The 15,751-nt window shown below is 40.5% G+C and overlaps 2 protein-coding genes and 3 non-coding genes across 5 annotated transcripts; 4 read left to right on the forward strand and 1 right to left on the reverse strand.

Moving 5' to 3' along the window:
* Positions 1-307: 307 nt before the first annotated feature.
* LOC117464168 (small nucleolar RNA SNORD29) lies at positions 308-371 on the forward strand. The gene has a single exon (XR_004554058.1). It is a non-coding gene; the product is annotated as a small nucleolar RNA SNORD29 (small nucleolar RNA).
* A 460-nt stretch (positions 372-831) lies between these two features.
* On the forward strand, positions 832-901 carry LOC117464115 (small nucleolar RNA SNORD31). Its single transcript, XR_004554010.1, has one exon. It is a non-coding gene; the product is annotated as a small nucleolar RNA SNORD31 (small nucleolar RNA).
* A 165-nt stretch (positions 902-1,066) lies between these two features.
* On the forward strand, positions 1,067-1,138 carry LOC117464117 (small nucleolar RNA SNORD31). The gene has a single exon (XR_004554012.1). It is a non-coding gene; the product is annotated as a small nucleolar RNA SNORD31 (small nucleolar RNA).
* A 1,023-nt stretch (positions 1,139-2,161) lies between these two features.
* Positions 2,162-5,125, reverse strand: arl2 (ADP-ribosylation factor-like 2). The gene is made up of 5 exons (XM_034105958.2): positions 4,671-5,125; positions 4,251-4,361; positions 3,472-3,634; positions 3,166-3,246; positions 2,162-2,601 (listed from the first exon to the last, which is right to left on the reverse strand). The coding sequence occupies exons 1-5, from the start codon at positions 4,733-4,735 to the stop codon at positions 2,467-2,469; spliced, it is 555 nt and encodes a 184-aa protein (XP_033961849.1). The 5' UTR covers positions 4,736-5,125; the 3' UTR covers positions 2,162-2,466.
* A 1,550-nt stretch (positions 5,126-6,675) lies between these two features.
* On the forward strand, positions 6,676-12,722 carry batf2 (basic leucine zipper ATF-like transcription factor 2). Its single transcript, XM_034105525.1, has 3 exons — positions 6,676-7,025; positions 8,327-8,434; positions 10,444-12,722. The coding sequence occupies exons 1-3, from the start codon at positions 6,942-6,944 to the stop codon at positions 11,410-11,412; spliced, it is 1,161 nt and encodes a 386-aa protein (XP_033961416.1). The 5' UTR covers positions 6,676-6,941; the 3' UTR covers positions 11,413-12,722.
* Positions 12,723-15,751: the final 3,029 nt, after the last annotated feature.

Raw genomic sequence — 15,751 nt, forward strand, 5'->3', positions numbered from 1 at the left:
TCTTGCTTTACAAGCAGTCAGTTTAATAGAAAAATAGAGGCTCAAGTGTATTATTTCCAGTCTTAAAATGGGGTTTAATGGACTTGTTGCCGTTCTAAACTGGTGACATGAAAATAAGTTACTGTGTGAATAATGTTGTCGTTGCCCTGATCAAACATTTGAATCGTGATTTGCCACAAAAGTCATATTTGGAACTTCTTATTCAGGGCCTCTTACCAGTGGATGTGTGAATCTGAGGACATGCTGAGACAGGTTTTAGGGTGAGTCTCCTTTACTCTTTGATTCTTCATGTCATTTCATAATGCAGTTCCAATGATGATGAACTTAGCTCACTTTGAACCGATGTGAAACGACACGAACAACTGAGAAACTGCATTATTTAAAGTCTGTTTAATTTTGGCGCTTTATCTTGCCTCTTACTATCAGTTACTCGCCCTGTTTCCTTACTCTTGAGAAAACATGCATCTCAAACCCCTCCCCAAGTTGTGAGATGCTTTGTAAACGGTAAGTCACTAAAATGAATTCACTGGAGGAATGGAAGAAACTTTATGAAAGTAAGAGGGTGAATAATTGATGTTCAAAATGTTTAGTATTCCTTGTGTCAAAGTGATGAGTTTCTAATTACCGCCCGAGTCTGAAAATGCATGACTGATAGGTTACCCCTCTGATAAAACAAGATTTCAAATATCTATGATTTCATTGGAGTTCAACTTCTTATTTACCTGTTGCAGGTGTGACGCCATCTGATACAATCTGACTCGTGGATCAGCACCGCTGCAGGACTGCTGCAGGTAAATGATAAACATGTTTGCTTTCAGAGCTGCTGCACATGTCTAAAGTGATGATTTCCTTATTACCGCCCCAGTCTGAAAATTCATGACTGATTGGTTACCGAACTGATTAAAGGAGAATTCAAATGGCCCTGATTCATGTGAGGTGGCTTTGAATAACTCGTCCTTTACTTGTTGCAGGTGTGATGCCGTCTGACTGTAGTCGTGTGGGGAACAGGTGCAGGACTGCTGCAGGTACATTATAAAATGTCTTTCAGAGCTGCTGCAGTCTTAATTTATAAAGTGATTTCCTTATTACCGCCCCAGTCTGAAAATTCATGACTGATTGGTTACCCCTCTGATCAGAACATAAACAAATGGTTGTTAAAACATGCTGTGTTTTTTTGCTACCCGTCTAAAACGTTTTCTTCCTTTGCAGAAACCGGTTGCCATGAAGAGAGGTCCAAAGCCATCTTGTTCTGCAACACAACCCTGCAGTTTTCCAAGCTGTGGTACAGCCTTTCCTGTACATGTTATAGTTTGGAGTGCAGTTAAATCCTTACTTGTATTTCCAGATTGCTGGAATGTGATACCAAATAAACAAGTGTACGACAGCTCTTAACTGTGATATACTTTATTAACACCCAGTTGAAATGGCGTGGTGTAGACGTTTGTTCAGTAAAGATCGAAGGACAATTGGCATCCAGCTTTTTCTAACCACAAGTGAGCAATGCTTGAACAATTGCAAGGAAATGTTAACTTCTGATTAGTTTGAAGTGCATTTTTTTTGTTGTCAGATATATTGTGCCATTGTAAAGCGCTTTTGATTATTTGCATGAGTTGACACCAGATCAGCGGTGGGAACTCGGATCTTGTAATTGAGTTGACGAAGAGTGTAGTAATGCTCATTTACAATTTTTTTTAAAGTACTGCATTTTAAAATGTTACTCGAATGAAGTACAACAGTATTAGTACCTTTAGATGCTAACAGTAAAGTACTCACTATGCAGATTAGCCCATTTCTCAATCGTGTTCATTTTACTAGAGGGTAGTTTGTGCATTTTACCCCAGGTTTAACTAAAACGTTATTTCACATTAATCTGAATCAGTAAAGTAGTTAAGGTACACTATTTACCTCTGATTGTAGTGAGAAAGAGGTACAAGTATGTCAAAATTATACTCTAGTACATCTACTTTTCACCACTGCACCAGACAAATGGAAAATATTTCATGCAATTCTGACAAAGTGGCTTTGAAACCAACCTCATGCTTAGTAGTCTAACCTTCAGGTGCTTGTGATGGGAACAAAATGTTAACGAGAATGTGAAAAAATCATTTGTTTGACAATTGTTGCAAGCATATCGAACTTTAAATAAATGACTAGAATCGGCTTGATTTCCTTTCAATATTTATTCAAAAGGCATTTCAATTTATCAGAACACTAATGCAAGGTACGAGAGCAACTGGGAGAAGGTTCATGTCAGTGAATATACATGACATGCTGTAAACAAACTTGTCATTTTGACAAATTCAAACCCTAGATCTCTTAAACTAAGACGTGGTATCGACAACTGTCCAAAAAATAATCCAGATGTTTTCTTGAACTATGGATACAGATAACTGTAGTCAGATGAAACTGGAGTCGTGTCACCCCTTAAACACGAGGCAGCTGTTAATAAAGAAATCGGGGACAATCTCAGTCAGTGGTGAAGATCCTTGTAGCGATATCATCTAATAACCAGTCCACTCCAGCTAACAAATTCTTTCCTGTGACTGCACTGCAACCAATGATGCACCAGTGATGGCTTTTGATGTCATCCAGGGCCAGAGCCTGCAGGGAAACACAGCAACAACAGGCATCAGACAGGAGGAATTTGATGCAGCAACAATGAAAATACATTTATCAGTTATATGCAGGAATCCTGAATTCAAATGTAATACTTTTTTAAGACCTCATACCACTTCGAGTTTTAACCGTTTGCGACACACTATATACAGTATTGATTGTCCTTCCTCCTTATCTTCCAACCATTTGGACGCAAACTTGCATTTCCCCATAACGATGTTGCTCAACAACCGGTGTAAACGGTCCTTCGCGCGCTATCAAGCAGTGAGCGTGCGATGTCCTGTTCAGATGATGTCAAATCCAATGGGATGCCATAAATAAACTACACAGAATCACACTACACACCTACGCAATGATTACATTCAGGCACACTGTAGAATACAACCTCTTTGGACAATTTATATACTTATTGAAAACAAGCTACAAAATGTAATACCTTGGAAAATGCCATTTAATAGCCTTAATTTTCGCTATTTTCTACTTTTTAAGACCCCGCGGACACCCTGGTTATTACTTGAAGTGAAAACATTCATCTGGAATAAGTCTCACCTCTTGTATTGCCTCTTTTGACAGGGCTCCTGGTAAGTCCTGTTTGTTGGCAAACACTAGCAGCGTTGCACCAGCTAACCTCTGCATGGATAGGACACACAATTAATAGATTAATATAATATTGATACAGAAGTTAAACAGCAACGTGGTTTTCAGCTACAAACTGCAAGAATAAAAAGACAGCTATTTACTGTCATGCCTCATAGTTTGGGGCTGTGCTTGCCAAAATGCTGACTCATTTCCAGGTTTTAGGACTCTTGCAGTTTCTTTTGAAACTGTTGTAGGCCTATGTGTGTTGGTCTGTACCTCCTCCAGCAGCAGTGAACTGAGCTCCTTTCTGCAGTCCTCCAGTCTGAGTCTGTCTGCGCTGTCCACCACCCACACCAGTCCATCTGTGCTCTCAAAGTAGTTCCTCCAGTAGGAGCGCAGCGACTTCTGTCCACCTACATCCCAAATATTCAGTTTAAACCTAGAAAACACAGAGAGAGAGGAAATTGTGATGTAGACTGGAGAAATACAGCCTGGTAATGTATCCTGTTCCTGTCTTGGAAAAATATGTGAATGCTTTAATGTAAAAAGGTAAAGAAAATGCCTGGTACTTTGGGCAATTATCAGAATACATACAAACATGTTATCTTTCTTAAAAGTCAAAATCAAGAATGTTTTACTGTGCATATCTTTAATCTTAACGTTCATATATAACCACAAGTATGTAATAGTGATACAAACAGTTGTTATCATAGCATATCCTCCCAGTGTTTCAATAGCCACATCACCATGCTTTGGTATGCCATACATAGATTCAGTAAGTCCCAATTCATAGCATGGCAACACTTTTCTAAGGTCAGCTGCAGTATGTGCTTTAAGTCATGCAACTACTGTCTTTTCTTACAATTTAATAGTGAATATACAGAAAAAGTGGTCCCATGTTCAGTTATTCCAGCATTTAATTAAATATGTACACATGTGAAAAACTGCCTATAGAGAGAAACCGTGCTGTATGTCAGGTGGAAAGTGCGTCATATGCTATAGCTTATTTATGATAAGGCCCACTGTGTGTGCGCATGGATACGTGCGCGTGTTACCCTTTGTGTTCCAGTGTTTTGATGTTGAAGCCCAGCGTCGGGGAGATGGTGCTCACGTCTTCTCCATTAAACTTCTTCAGGATGGTCGTCTTCCCCGCGTTATCCAGACCTCTGCACGCACCATGTTAAAGAAACAACCCTCTCACATATACCTCACTGTTAAATATTAATTTTATGAATGAATAGGACTTTAACTATCATTCACCCACATTTAGTTAACTTAACAGTGCTAGCAAGGTACCATGATACAGCACAAAATGCGCAAAACAAACCTCACCGTTATCCTGTTGTATCACACACTGATATAATTTGCTGTCCACGATTTTAAGTTGTTGACACCAATACAGCTAAAATATTCACGTTGCTATACATACATGTATGCTACCTTGTTCCCAGCTAAGCTAGTTACAGAAAGGATACAGCATCAGCAGCCTCATCTCCCGCTCCTTCTGCTTCATCTTCTTTAAAATCGTTAGTAAACCCATCGCGAAAGTATCCGCTCAACTGCAGATGTTATAGGAAACGATTTTTACTGATTTATAGCTTTGTATTCAATATATTCAGCATCCATACGCAGCATTGTCAACCAGGAAGAGGTTGTAGTTATGATCCTGTGCCACGCGGAGACTGATTGGTATAACGCGTACATTGTTTGGTTGTTGCAGACGTTCCAAGCTTGTTGATTGGTCAGTGACCATTTTAAGGTGCGGCCTTGCAGTAGTGGGCGGTGGTGGCGAAGTCGATAGGGACTTGGCTTGGCCAGAGCCCTAGAGATACTAATATATCTCTCTATGGCTTTGGGCTTGGCAACTGGAAGGTCACCAGTTCAAGTCTCGGCAAGACCAAGTGCTACCGAGGTGTCCCTGAGCAAGGCACCGTTCCCCACACTGCTCACCGGGCGCCGTTCAAAATGGCAGCACACTGCTCCTAACACTAGGATGGGTCAAATGCAGAGAAACAATTTCCCCACGAGGCATTAATAAAAGTCAATTTTATCTTATCTTAGTTGCCGTTTGGCGCCACCGTGTGTCCCGCGTGGAATGACATGCAAAACAATATACAACCTGGAACGCTTGTTTCAAAAATACATATTTTAAAGCTAACTTTTGAATAAAAAAAATAATAATAGAAGACGTTATCAATTTGCGATATAATTTGACGCTCTAATTACACTGATATACATATTTCGTTTGTAGTGTCCTTGTATAACAGCAGGTTTCACATTGTATTTCCTTCTTTAAGTCCTCAATATGTTGCTTCACGGTAATAGTTTAGCAGTTAGAACTGGGTTGTGTTATTTACTTGAGGAAAGGCAGAGAGATTAAACAACTTTTAGGTGGCTTGGCATTGATCCCATGAGACTTTCTGTACATTAAAAAACAAAAAAAACAATGCAAAAGCTTTACATTTTTTTCCTAAAATGTTATTTTGTCAACATTTTATAATTTTCTTTTTAAAAATGTAATAATAATAATAATAATAATAATAACAGGCAAGTTACTATATCAGTTGTTATTTAGTTGTACAGGTTTGTAATAGCTATATCTTTTAAGAATTCAGCTTAATGGATATGTGATATTTACATGATCTTTATGACATTTCCAATGTAAGCACTAAGTTCTTATTCTCCAAATGAACATAACTGTCACGTATAAGTATTAAGGATGTCAATATCAATTTTGTAAACCAATAATGTGGGCTATGTTTTCCTTTTCCTTTCTTAGAAGATATTAAGCCTATATTACATCACATCCTGCAGAAAAGCGGTAAAACAACCGGTTGGATATATTCCGGGGGCTTGACATTGAATTTCCTGGCAAAAACGATTGAGAAATCCCCCGCACGTGAAGGAGGAGCATCCTTCATCTTTATATGGTCATTCTAGACCTCTTCCGGTGTACCCAACACATGTTCCCATTTATAATGATGCGTTCGTGTGCCACAGAAAATATTAGGCAAGACAACGCAGCTGTGGGATGCTTATGGAAAATGTACTTATATGGCACTCAAAAGTTAGCCTACATTAGCTAGTTGCAGAAAACAGACACTCAAGTAGATTAGGGGGAGATTTGTCAAAATATGGATTATTGAAACATCAACGTCAGTCAATATGTTCATATTTTCAGTTCACTCTGCTGTTTTTTCTTCGTATTGCCACCTAAACATCCGGTTTCTGTCACTGAGTCTATACAAAAAGCGTGATACAGACTTGAACTCATATTTTCAGTTCACTCTGCTGTTTTTTCTTCGTATTGCCACCTAAACATCCGGTTTCTGTCACTGAGTCTATACAAAAAGCGTGATACATACTTGAACCGTGAAACTAACATGCGACACGTGAATGCAGCACCCTCCCTGCAGCACCTTCTTGCAATGGGTCAGTTTAAAATAAACTGAAACTGAAACAGAATCAGGATCACCATGTTGCATCATCAGCCGTCTGGTGCCAAACCTCATGCGCTTTAAAGCACCGGTGCGCTTCACTCCGGGAAACATTTACAGAAGCAACAAGTCATCAAGCATCATTTTATTTAGCAAATCAAGCAGGTTTACAGGTTTAGCATCCTCCTTCATTCAGAGTCCTTAAAACTACTCCAAGCTGCTGCTGCGCGCTAGTTTTCTCAACAGCTTCAGGGTTTGAATGGCTCGGAGGATAATGGCTCGGTGAATCCTGCAAACCGAGGAAAATACATGTCCCCGTTATTCATGGAGACCGGGTACGACCTGTCCAGCCCCGGCTCGGTGTCAGCTGGGGAGAGCAACACCCCTGGATCTGTGAGTACTTCTCAATCAATCAAGCATCAGATCATCTAATACCAACTATTATTGCGTTAATTGTGCGAGGAGTTTCATATATCCAAATATAGATAGGTTATTTTTAATTTGAATAAAAGTCATATGAATGAATTAAATAGCCAATAATAAGATAAAATGTTGATTACATAAATCTTATTTTACTTTGATTTATGCATTTCTTGTTTTGGTCTATTTTAAAGCACATTCTAACTTATTTTGGAGTGCAGCAGCTCAGATACAGCGTAAGTCCCTGTGACTATTAGTCCTGTCACATTTCCCATCAAGAATGGGTCATTAACCGGGGGGTTTCCTGGTCGAGACGGACACCATGCTGTGGAAGTCCCAGGGGGACTGCACATCACCCCCCCCCTGCCAAAAATACTTTAAATAGAATCAGCCTGTCACCTGAAAATAATCCGGAAACATTTATTAACACATGCTTTAGAAGCCTGGCCAGCAGCTGTGCAAACATAGAATAATATAGAGAAAAGGTGCACATAATAGCAAAACAAATGTATTTAACAAGTGGTTTAAGTTGTTTAGAGTGATGCATTTCCAATTTGACATTAGCTCATTTTCATTTTGAGTTTAATGCACTTGACAACCTGCTATTAAGTTAAGTTAAGATAGGACTTTATCTATCCCGAAGGAAACTGTTGTGCCAGAATTACAAAGATTTAATAAACACAGCAGTATAATAATAAAACTGTACACTAACAGTGCAGTAAAAAGAGCAATTCAATAACTACACAGATCATACACGTATGACGAGCAGTATTGAGTAGTGCAAGAAAACGTAGTGGCAGATACGTAATCTATTATGAATAAACCAGTCCTTTTTAGAGGTTCCATTTTGGGTTCATTTGATGAAGAAAACTGAAGACGAGCACAGTGCTGGGAGAATGTAGCTTTGAGAGCTCCATTTGTTTTATAGACAAACTTACATCTACACTTCATTGGTTGCCCTTTAAAAGACCTTGTCTTTTTATCTCTGCATTGCTCATGAATTAAAGGTCACGCACTCCAACCCAAAAACTTCCTGCTTTAATTAAGAAACCATGTGAAATTTCATGTGATGGGTTTGACTTGTGACTTTATGACCTTTTGAACTATTCAATCTTTCAGAAGCTAAAAATGCTTGTTTGAGGAAGCTCCTTACAAGACGGAAGGGGATTGTGCAGGACTAGAATGTACTTTAAATACACACAGTGTCAGCGTATACTGTAGACAGAGTATCCTAGATGTGTGTGATTTACTGTGTGCTGCATTTATTTTTAAAGGAGAGAGAAGGAGTGAGAAGAAAAAGAGGGAGAAAAACAGAAAAGAACAGAGACTCTGCGAGGAAGAGCCGGAGAAAACAAACGGAGAGAGCGGACGAACTTCATGAGGTTCGAAACAATCATTCCTAACGTTCCTTCCCTCCTTCCTTAGACTTCTGTCACACACACACACACACACACACACACACACACACACACACACACACACACACACACACACACACACACACACACACACACACACACACACACACACACACACACACACACACACACACACACACACACACACACACACACACACACACACACACACACACACACACACACACACACACACACACACACACCCACACCCACACACACCGGCTGTGTGACTTGCCGTTTGTGTGTCTTGTGTAATCCCAGAGCATGCTGGAGCCATTTCTTGTAAATACTCTGCTTTAGAAGAAAGGCTTTCACTCCCTCTGGTGCTCCCTCCCTATTGGCCCTGCCTTTCCTCTCTGCCGGAGACACACACACGCACACGCACCCACGCACACACACACTTTTCCTGAGGGGAAAATTCCACAGGTTGTGCAACAGAGACTTTCGGTTTGGATTTGAAGAAGCAATAGGGGTCCTGACTCTTTCTAGATGTGGGTGTTAGAAAATAAGTCATTATCACATACTACAACACATGTTTTTATCCCTCTGAAACATCATGCATGTTTTAAGGTTTTGTCATGGAGCTAGGGTTAGGGGTTGATATAAGAATCTAAAGTGTTTATTCGTTACCTTTTTGCATACTCATTTTGTTTTTTTAAGCACATGAGAAAATCCTGGTTTATTTCTCAATGTATATGACTTACGCTTACAAGCTGATTTTCATATATTGTTCACATGATTGATTACTTTCAGGCCATGAATACATCTCAAAACACACACCCATAAATTGTGTTATATGACTCTCATTTTGACGATATGAAATCCTCACATGCAGAGCGCCGTACCCAACCGCCTGGCTGGGGGAGTTTCTCTTTGACATTACTTCCAGTTGGCATGATTTTCCACTCAACTGTTTTCATCTGGTTGGATCAGGGTGCCTACCAAATGTATGAATGGCTGTGCGTGTGTTTTATGTGGCAGGAGTCCATACTTTCACTTTCTTTCTGCATGTCTTCAAGGTTAATTGTGAAGAAGCATCATTGCCACAAACCAGTATTATTCTCGTCAACTAAAGAGGTTTAAAGTGTCAACGCATGTGATTCACTACTACTGCTGTGACTATGAGTATACTGTAGGTATTATCCTTGAGGGAAACACTATTCTTCAGAGTGTAATTCAAGTCTGCACTTGCACTTATTGATGCTCATTGGACATGAATGCTGGCTGTTATGGAAGAAAAGTGTTTTCCGGCTGCACTGAAACCCAATGAGGCCATAAAACAAAAGTGGGAATTTATTTGATTGATATTTCAGGAAAAAACTATTCTACAAAGTATAAATAAAAGCAGGTTTATTTTTCAGGGATGTTAGCTTGAATTTGACTCGGGGAGCAGGGGACTTTGTTTTGTCCCTCCATTACCTATTACTAAAATTGCAGTTCTCTCAATGAAAGATATATTTCAGTTCTCCTTCTAAGTTCCACTTTAGAAGGAGTTTTTTTTTTAATGCAGCAGTCAGGAGGTGTCTTAAAGAAGAGTACCTAAACGTACCTTTGTGAAATTCACAAGCTACCCTAAGAGTATGGATAAAAAAGCTCCACCTTTACCACCTGCCACATTCACTCCTAATTTTGATAATATGTTTTGATGCTAACACTTTTATACTTTACACCCCTGTGCAATATGTGCAATCGCCTTGAATGCAATCCTTTAGTTTTTTCTTGACCCCTTTTGTGTTGCTTCCTATAATATTTATCTTTTAAATGTACCTTTTTAATGTTTGTCTTTAACGTAGCTTAAGCATTTTACACAATTGTACTGGATTGATATCAAACAAAGGAAGTCAAATTCCCTGGTATTTCCTCCATCCCAGTCTCAGCTTAACATTAACTCTTTGCCATTTCTGTCCCTCTTCTCTCCTCTCTTTTTCTACCCCTCTTATCTCTTTCCTTCCCTCCGCTCTTCTTCTCAGGAGCATCAGAGTCTGGAGAGATCAAACTCAGCCCTGAAAAAGGACATTGCCGCATTGAAGAAAGACCTCAACCTCTATACAACGGCTCTGGAGAGCCACAAGCCTTGCTTCCTCAAAGACTCCTTATCCGGCTCCTCGACCCACCTCTCAGTTCCCCCCTCAGCCGTCTGTGAAAGCAAACAACTGTCCTCTTCAACTCCTCGTCCCAAGACCTCAACATTAGCCTCACCTAGTGGCTCGGCTACTGAACTCTTCAGCTCTGTATCGGCTCCTTACGCTGCCTCTTTCTCTGCAGTCCCTGCTCCTCACTCTTTGTTTTACGAGGTTCCTCCTCCTATAATCGCATCAAGGCTGCCAAAAGATGCTCCTCCTGTGTGCACCAGCCTTGTTTTCAACCCCTCTAGCTCCCTCCCTGCACCCACTCAAACTAAATTTGAGCAAGCAAACATCCATAAAAGCTTAGCAAATGCTAGTTTCTCAATGAATGAATTTCTAATGAAACAAGCTCCTTTTCTAACCCCTTCATCTAACGTAAACTCCCATTCAGTGGCAGGAAAAGCAGTGCAAGGCAGTCCCATGAATGTGCGCCAGCTTCATACAGAACAATTGAGCAGAAATTCCACCCTGTCGTGTTCTCTTTTATCGCATATTCTTCAAGAACCTGCTCTTAAGTCCCTCTCAGAGCCGCCCGCTGCCTCAGCTTTTGCCTTAAAGCCGAGAAATAGTCGACAACTGACCCTCAATCCTGCGTCTCTGCTTTCCCGGCTCACCGTCCCGAGCCCCCTCTACGTGCCTCCGACTACCTCCAGCAGCTTTGACATACCTCCGCCCCCACCCTCGCTGCCACCACTGCGGGATCCCCCGAGAGATTTCTCCCTCTCTGAGCTCCTGGAGGGCAATGAGTGGATTCTAAGCGGGACTAGTCATCAGTGCCAAGGCATGCCACAATGTGAAAACATGCTCTTTTAATTTATATGTTTTTAGTAATGTATTTAAACACTGCGAACACCTGCAGTTTGTGTAATGCAGACTCTCTGTTATAAAAGTGGAGCAGAGATAACCGTAATTATGTTATTGTAGCATTATCAGGGGGTTTTTCACACCAAAAAATATGAATTTGTGAAATTCTGCCTTTTTTTATGATCCAGCTGAGTTTTCAGATAATGGATTCGTTTTTTACTCCTGCTTCAGTTTCCTAAAACTCTAAATAAGCAAAAACTCAATGAATGTGCCCCTTGTCCATAGTTTTACAAGCCCCTTGAGACGAAACCATGCAATAACATCAAGTATAGTTTTTCAGTTTCTAATTAAGTCAGCTAGGTGGGTGTTTTATCCCTTCCTTAATCAAGAGACAAGACACAGCCAAAATGATTCAACATTCAAATCCTGACTTGTTATTGCTAATTGGGCGGTGTACTCACTTCCCTGCAAATTCTAGGAAAATCTGTGTCAGGAACTGAATGTGTGGACATCGATGTTTCAAAGTACTACACAGCCCTGCCCTGGCGAGTATGGTAGTTTTATAACGGCAGGAAACGTTCTTCTAATTTGTTTCAACTATTCTAAAATACACATCATACACTTTTCACACATTTCTACTGATCATTTACTCAATTAGCACTATTTATTTTTCTATATTTTAGATGATAAAAATCTCTTCTTCATTTTAAAATAATATATATGCATTATTTGTACTTCCTGGCTGTAAGTGTGCTACTTTATGACTACTTTTTTATTTGGCTCTTTTATCTACTTTGTGATTACCAGACAAATAGGCCACTGCCCAGGGCCCCAAACCCTCAGGGGCCCCAGATTGTGTGTGTCTGCAGCCTGTCGATGTGTGGTGATTTGATTAATTTCTAATTGTTAACGGTTTGGTTATCTATATTATTTATTTGATTTATCTACAAGTATCTAAATGAATGTGTGTATTACTAAATAACCTCAGACGGTCTTAAATGGCCAGCAGCTCTTTTTTTGCCGGGGCTCCCTATTGGTGAAACATGGGAATGATTACATAGGCAATTTATATGATGACAGTTAGGAAATATATAGACATATGAATCATGATTGTATGAAAATGACGATTTTGTTTTTCAAATGATGATTTATGTGGCAGAATATTCAGCTTTATATCTAGGTATAAGGAATATAGATGCATGTGCTCCACATAGAAGTGTATGAGTGAATTATGAAGTTTTTGTATTTACCGTGCATTAGAGCAATATATTTATCCTTCAATACTGGTTGTAATACAAAAGTTAGTTGCGAATAAAACATCTTTATTGAAAAATGTATTGTGTAGTTTTGCTTAGTTTACAAGAATGTTTTGATTCAAATGATATCCATGGACAGTTGAATTAATAAGCTATTAATTTGCTAACTTAAGATGTTATATAACCAACTTTGGGAACCTTTTCTACTCTCTATGCAACTTGTACACCTTTATTTCTGCATTCAAATATGTGTTATGTGGCCATAAGTTAATTGTTTGACACGAGTTGCATAGTATAAGTTTATAGGACATCAATAGATTGTGTTGGACAGGAATTGTTTAGCCCTGCTTGTGGGGTGCCTCGAAGGATGTTGTTGTTCTGTGTATTTCAGCTTGAATACCTCAGCACCTTCTGGATGCATTTAGTCATGATATTTCGTACATATATTCATGGTTCCCAGAGATGATCCCTTGACTTTTCTCAGTGAAGTGCTCAGGTTGGCTTTATTTGTGTTTAAAAACGCCATATATTTTCCGGGGCCTCCTTTAAAGGTCCCATGTCATGGCCATTTCTACTGATCATAAATCAATTGTTGAGGTCTACTAGAATAGATTTATATTGTGAAATTTTCCAAACTCACATTGGTTTCTCACACAGCATCTCTGTAAAGTATGTGTATTCACTCTCTGTCCTAAATGGCTTGTTGGAGCTCCTGCCCCCCCCTCCCTGTGAGCCCAGTGGCCGTCTGCGAGACAGCAAGACAAAAAATCAGCCTGGGCACACACACACACACACACACACACACACACACACACACACACACACACACACACACACACACACACACACACACACACACACACACACACACACACACACACACACACACACACACACACACACACACACACACACACACACACACACACACACACACACACACACACACACACACACACACACACACACGCAGCCTGGCTCGGAGTTTGGGTGTGTGCTCAGGCTGAGTTCCGCGGTGTCTCGCTGTCTCGCCGACCCCACACCAGTGAGCCAGCTCACACTATCCCGCTCCTCGCATCAGCGAGCCTCGCAACGTCCCGCCGAGTGTGTGTGTGTGAGGAAGTCCGCGGATTGGTCCAAACCATAGACGGTCCAAACGTACGTTACGTCACTATACCCAAATACGTCACTATACCCAAGAAGTAAACAATGGAAAATTAGAAATCTCCAACGAGGCGTTTTGGGGCAGCATGGACAGGTATTTTCTGTGTTAGAGTTTTACTCGCTACAGGGTGTACTTTGAGGGTTTTTGACTTGCAGACCGTTTACATGCAGAAAAAGCTACATAACACACAAGGGGACGGGTAATAACCAGAAAAGCATGACATGTGACCTTTACTATCCATTTGATGGATTTATCTGACATTTGGTGCATACAGTAGGCTACATGAGTTACTGTAATAACTTTGGTGATGCTTCTTCTCGAGAACCATGTAATCTGTTATATGACAGAAAAAAAGCTACTGACTTTTTTCTGTGTTTTGTGTTCATTAGAATGTTAGCACACTAACACCTACCTACACTAATGTCCAGCATGTTAGCATTAGCGTAGCATGTTTTTAGCATTATTCTCAAAGCACTGCCATTGTTTACTCTTATTTATAGATTTTATAGTGGATATTATCAGCATTTAGGCAAATGTTAGCAGATTGGATATAACATTTGATATATTTGCACACAGTTATAGAGCACAGTGCAATAATAAAGCTCTGTTAACAGTGTTTCTAAATGTCAGTGCAGTATTAACAGCCAGAAGAGAGATGCAAACGAGCAGCCTCTTACCGGACTGCCGGTCCCCCCGGTATTTTTCCCGGAAGGCAACCGGCTGAGCTCATCTGCGACAGAGCACAGAGGAGGAGGGGGACGGGGGGGGGACGCACGCCCTTGTACTGAATATAATATTATACGGCTGGAGTGTGTTTGTGGTATGAAGAGCAGGCTCAAGGCTGGCTTCAAACCTTTATATCTGCTTCAAACACACACTATCATCACACACAAACACACTAGCAGCCAAGGTGTGACCGTGAGGGGGGGGGGGGGGGGGTGAATGCGCGTGGGTTACTCTTTTGAATTTGTGAGAGAGCGCGCGCGTGTCTGTGAATGAGGGCACAAGTGGCTTAGTGTAGACAATAGATGGGACTTGATCCTCAAAGTCCACTACAACCCCCGCGAACACACGCTCACCTCAAATAGGAAGCGAGGAAAAGAGGAAAGGTAGGGATGGGGGAGGAGAGGAGTCAGACAGAAACACCGAGGAGCGTCTCACCGGTGAAGCAGGAAATATTTCATAACAGGGTGATATCGCAGCCAGAGGTTTGGCAGAGGTGATGCTTTATACAGTCTATTGGTGATGCAGTGACAGCAGAGGATCACTAATGACGTATCTGTTTACAATTAAACGCGTTTAAATGGCAAAGCCAGGGCACATACATACAAACAAATAAATAAATAACTCCATCCTATAGCGTCATCCGCATTGAGGAGCCTCGTTCCTCTCTCTCCTTGCACCACCTTTAGGCTGAGGAACCAACGGCAACAGTCAGAGGGAGATAACCGAGCATCCGGTTAAAGCTTTCAAAATAAAAGCTTTATATTGCAAACAAAAACATATTTTTTGGAGATAATATGTTATGCATGGAAGTCCCTGGTGTGCTTGAGAAACCTCCACTGTTATGCCCTCTGTGTTGAATAATTGAATGCAATTGGATGCAAGATCGTCCTTTAAAATATTGAGATCAGCATTGTGATGCATCTTGCTGTATTTTGGTAGAGAAAATTTAACAGAAATCCATGTCATTCAATGCTGGATTACCCATTGGGCAATCCAGACAACATCCACAGTGGCCCCAATAGACCCCCAGAAGCCCCATTCATTGTACAGCAATTGGTACGTTTTGTTTGTTGTCACTTTATTTGGGCAATATTAGAGTTGCTAAAGCAAACATATCCACTCCTCAAAGCTTAATGTTGTTGCTGATTTTAAAGTGTTTTAATAGGGCCATGCAAAATACTATTAATGTATTATCTATTTT

This window comes from Pseudochaenichthys georgianus, chromosome 18 (genome assembly GCF_902827115.2).
Source record: "Pseudochaenichthys georgianus chromosome 18, fPseGeo1.2, whole genome shotgun sequence".
Lineage (NCBI taxonomy): Eukaryota > Metazoa > Chordata > Actinopteri > Perciformes > Channichthyidae > Pseudochaenichthys > Pseudochaenichthys georgianus.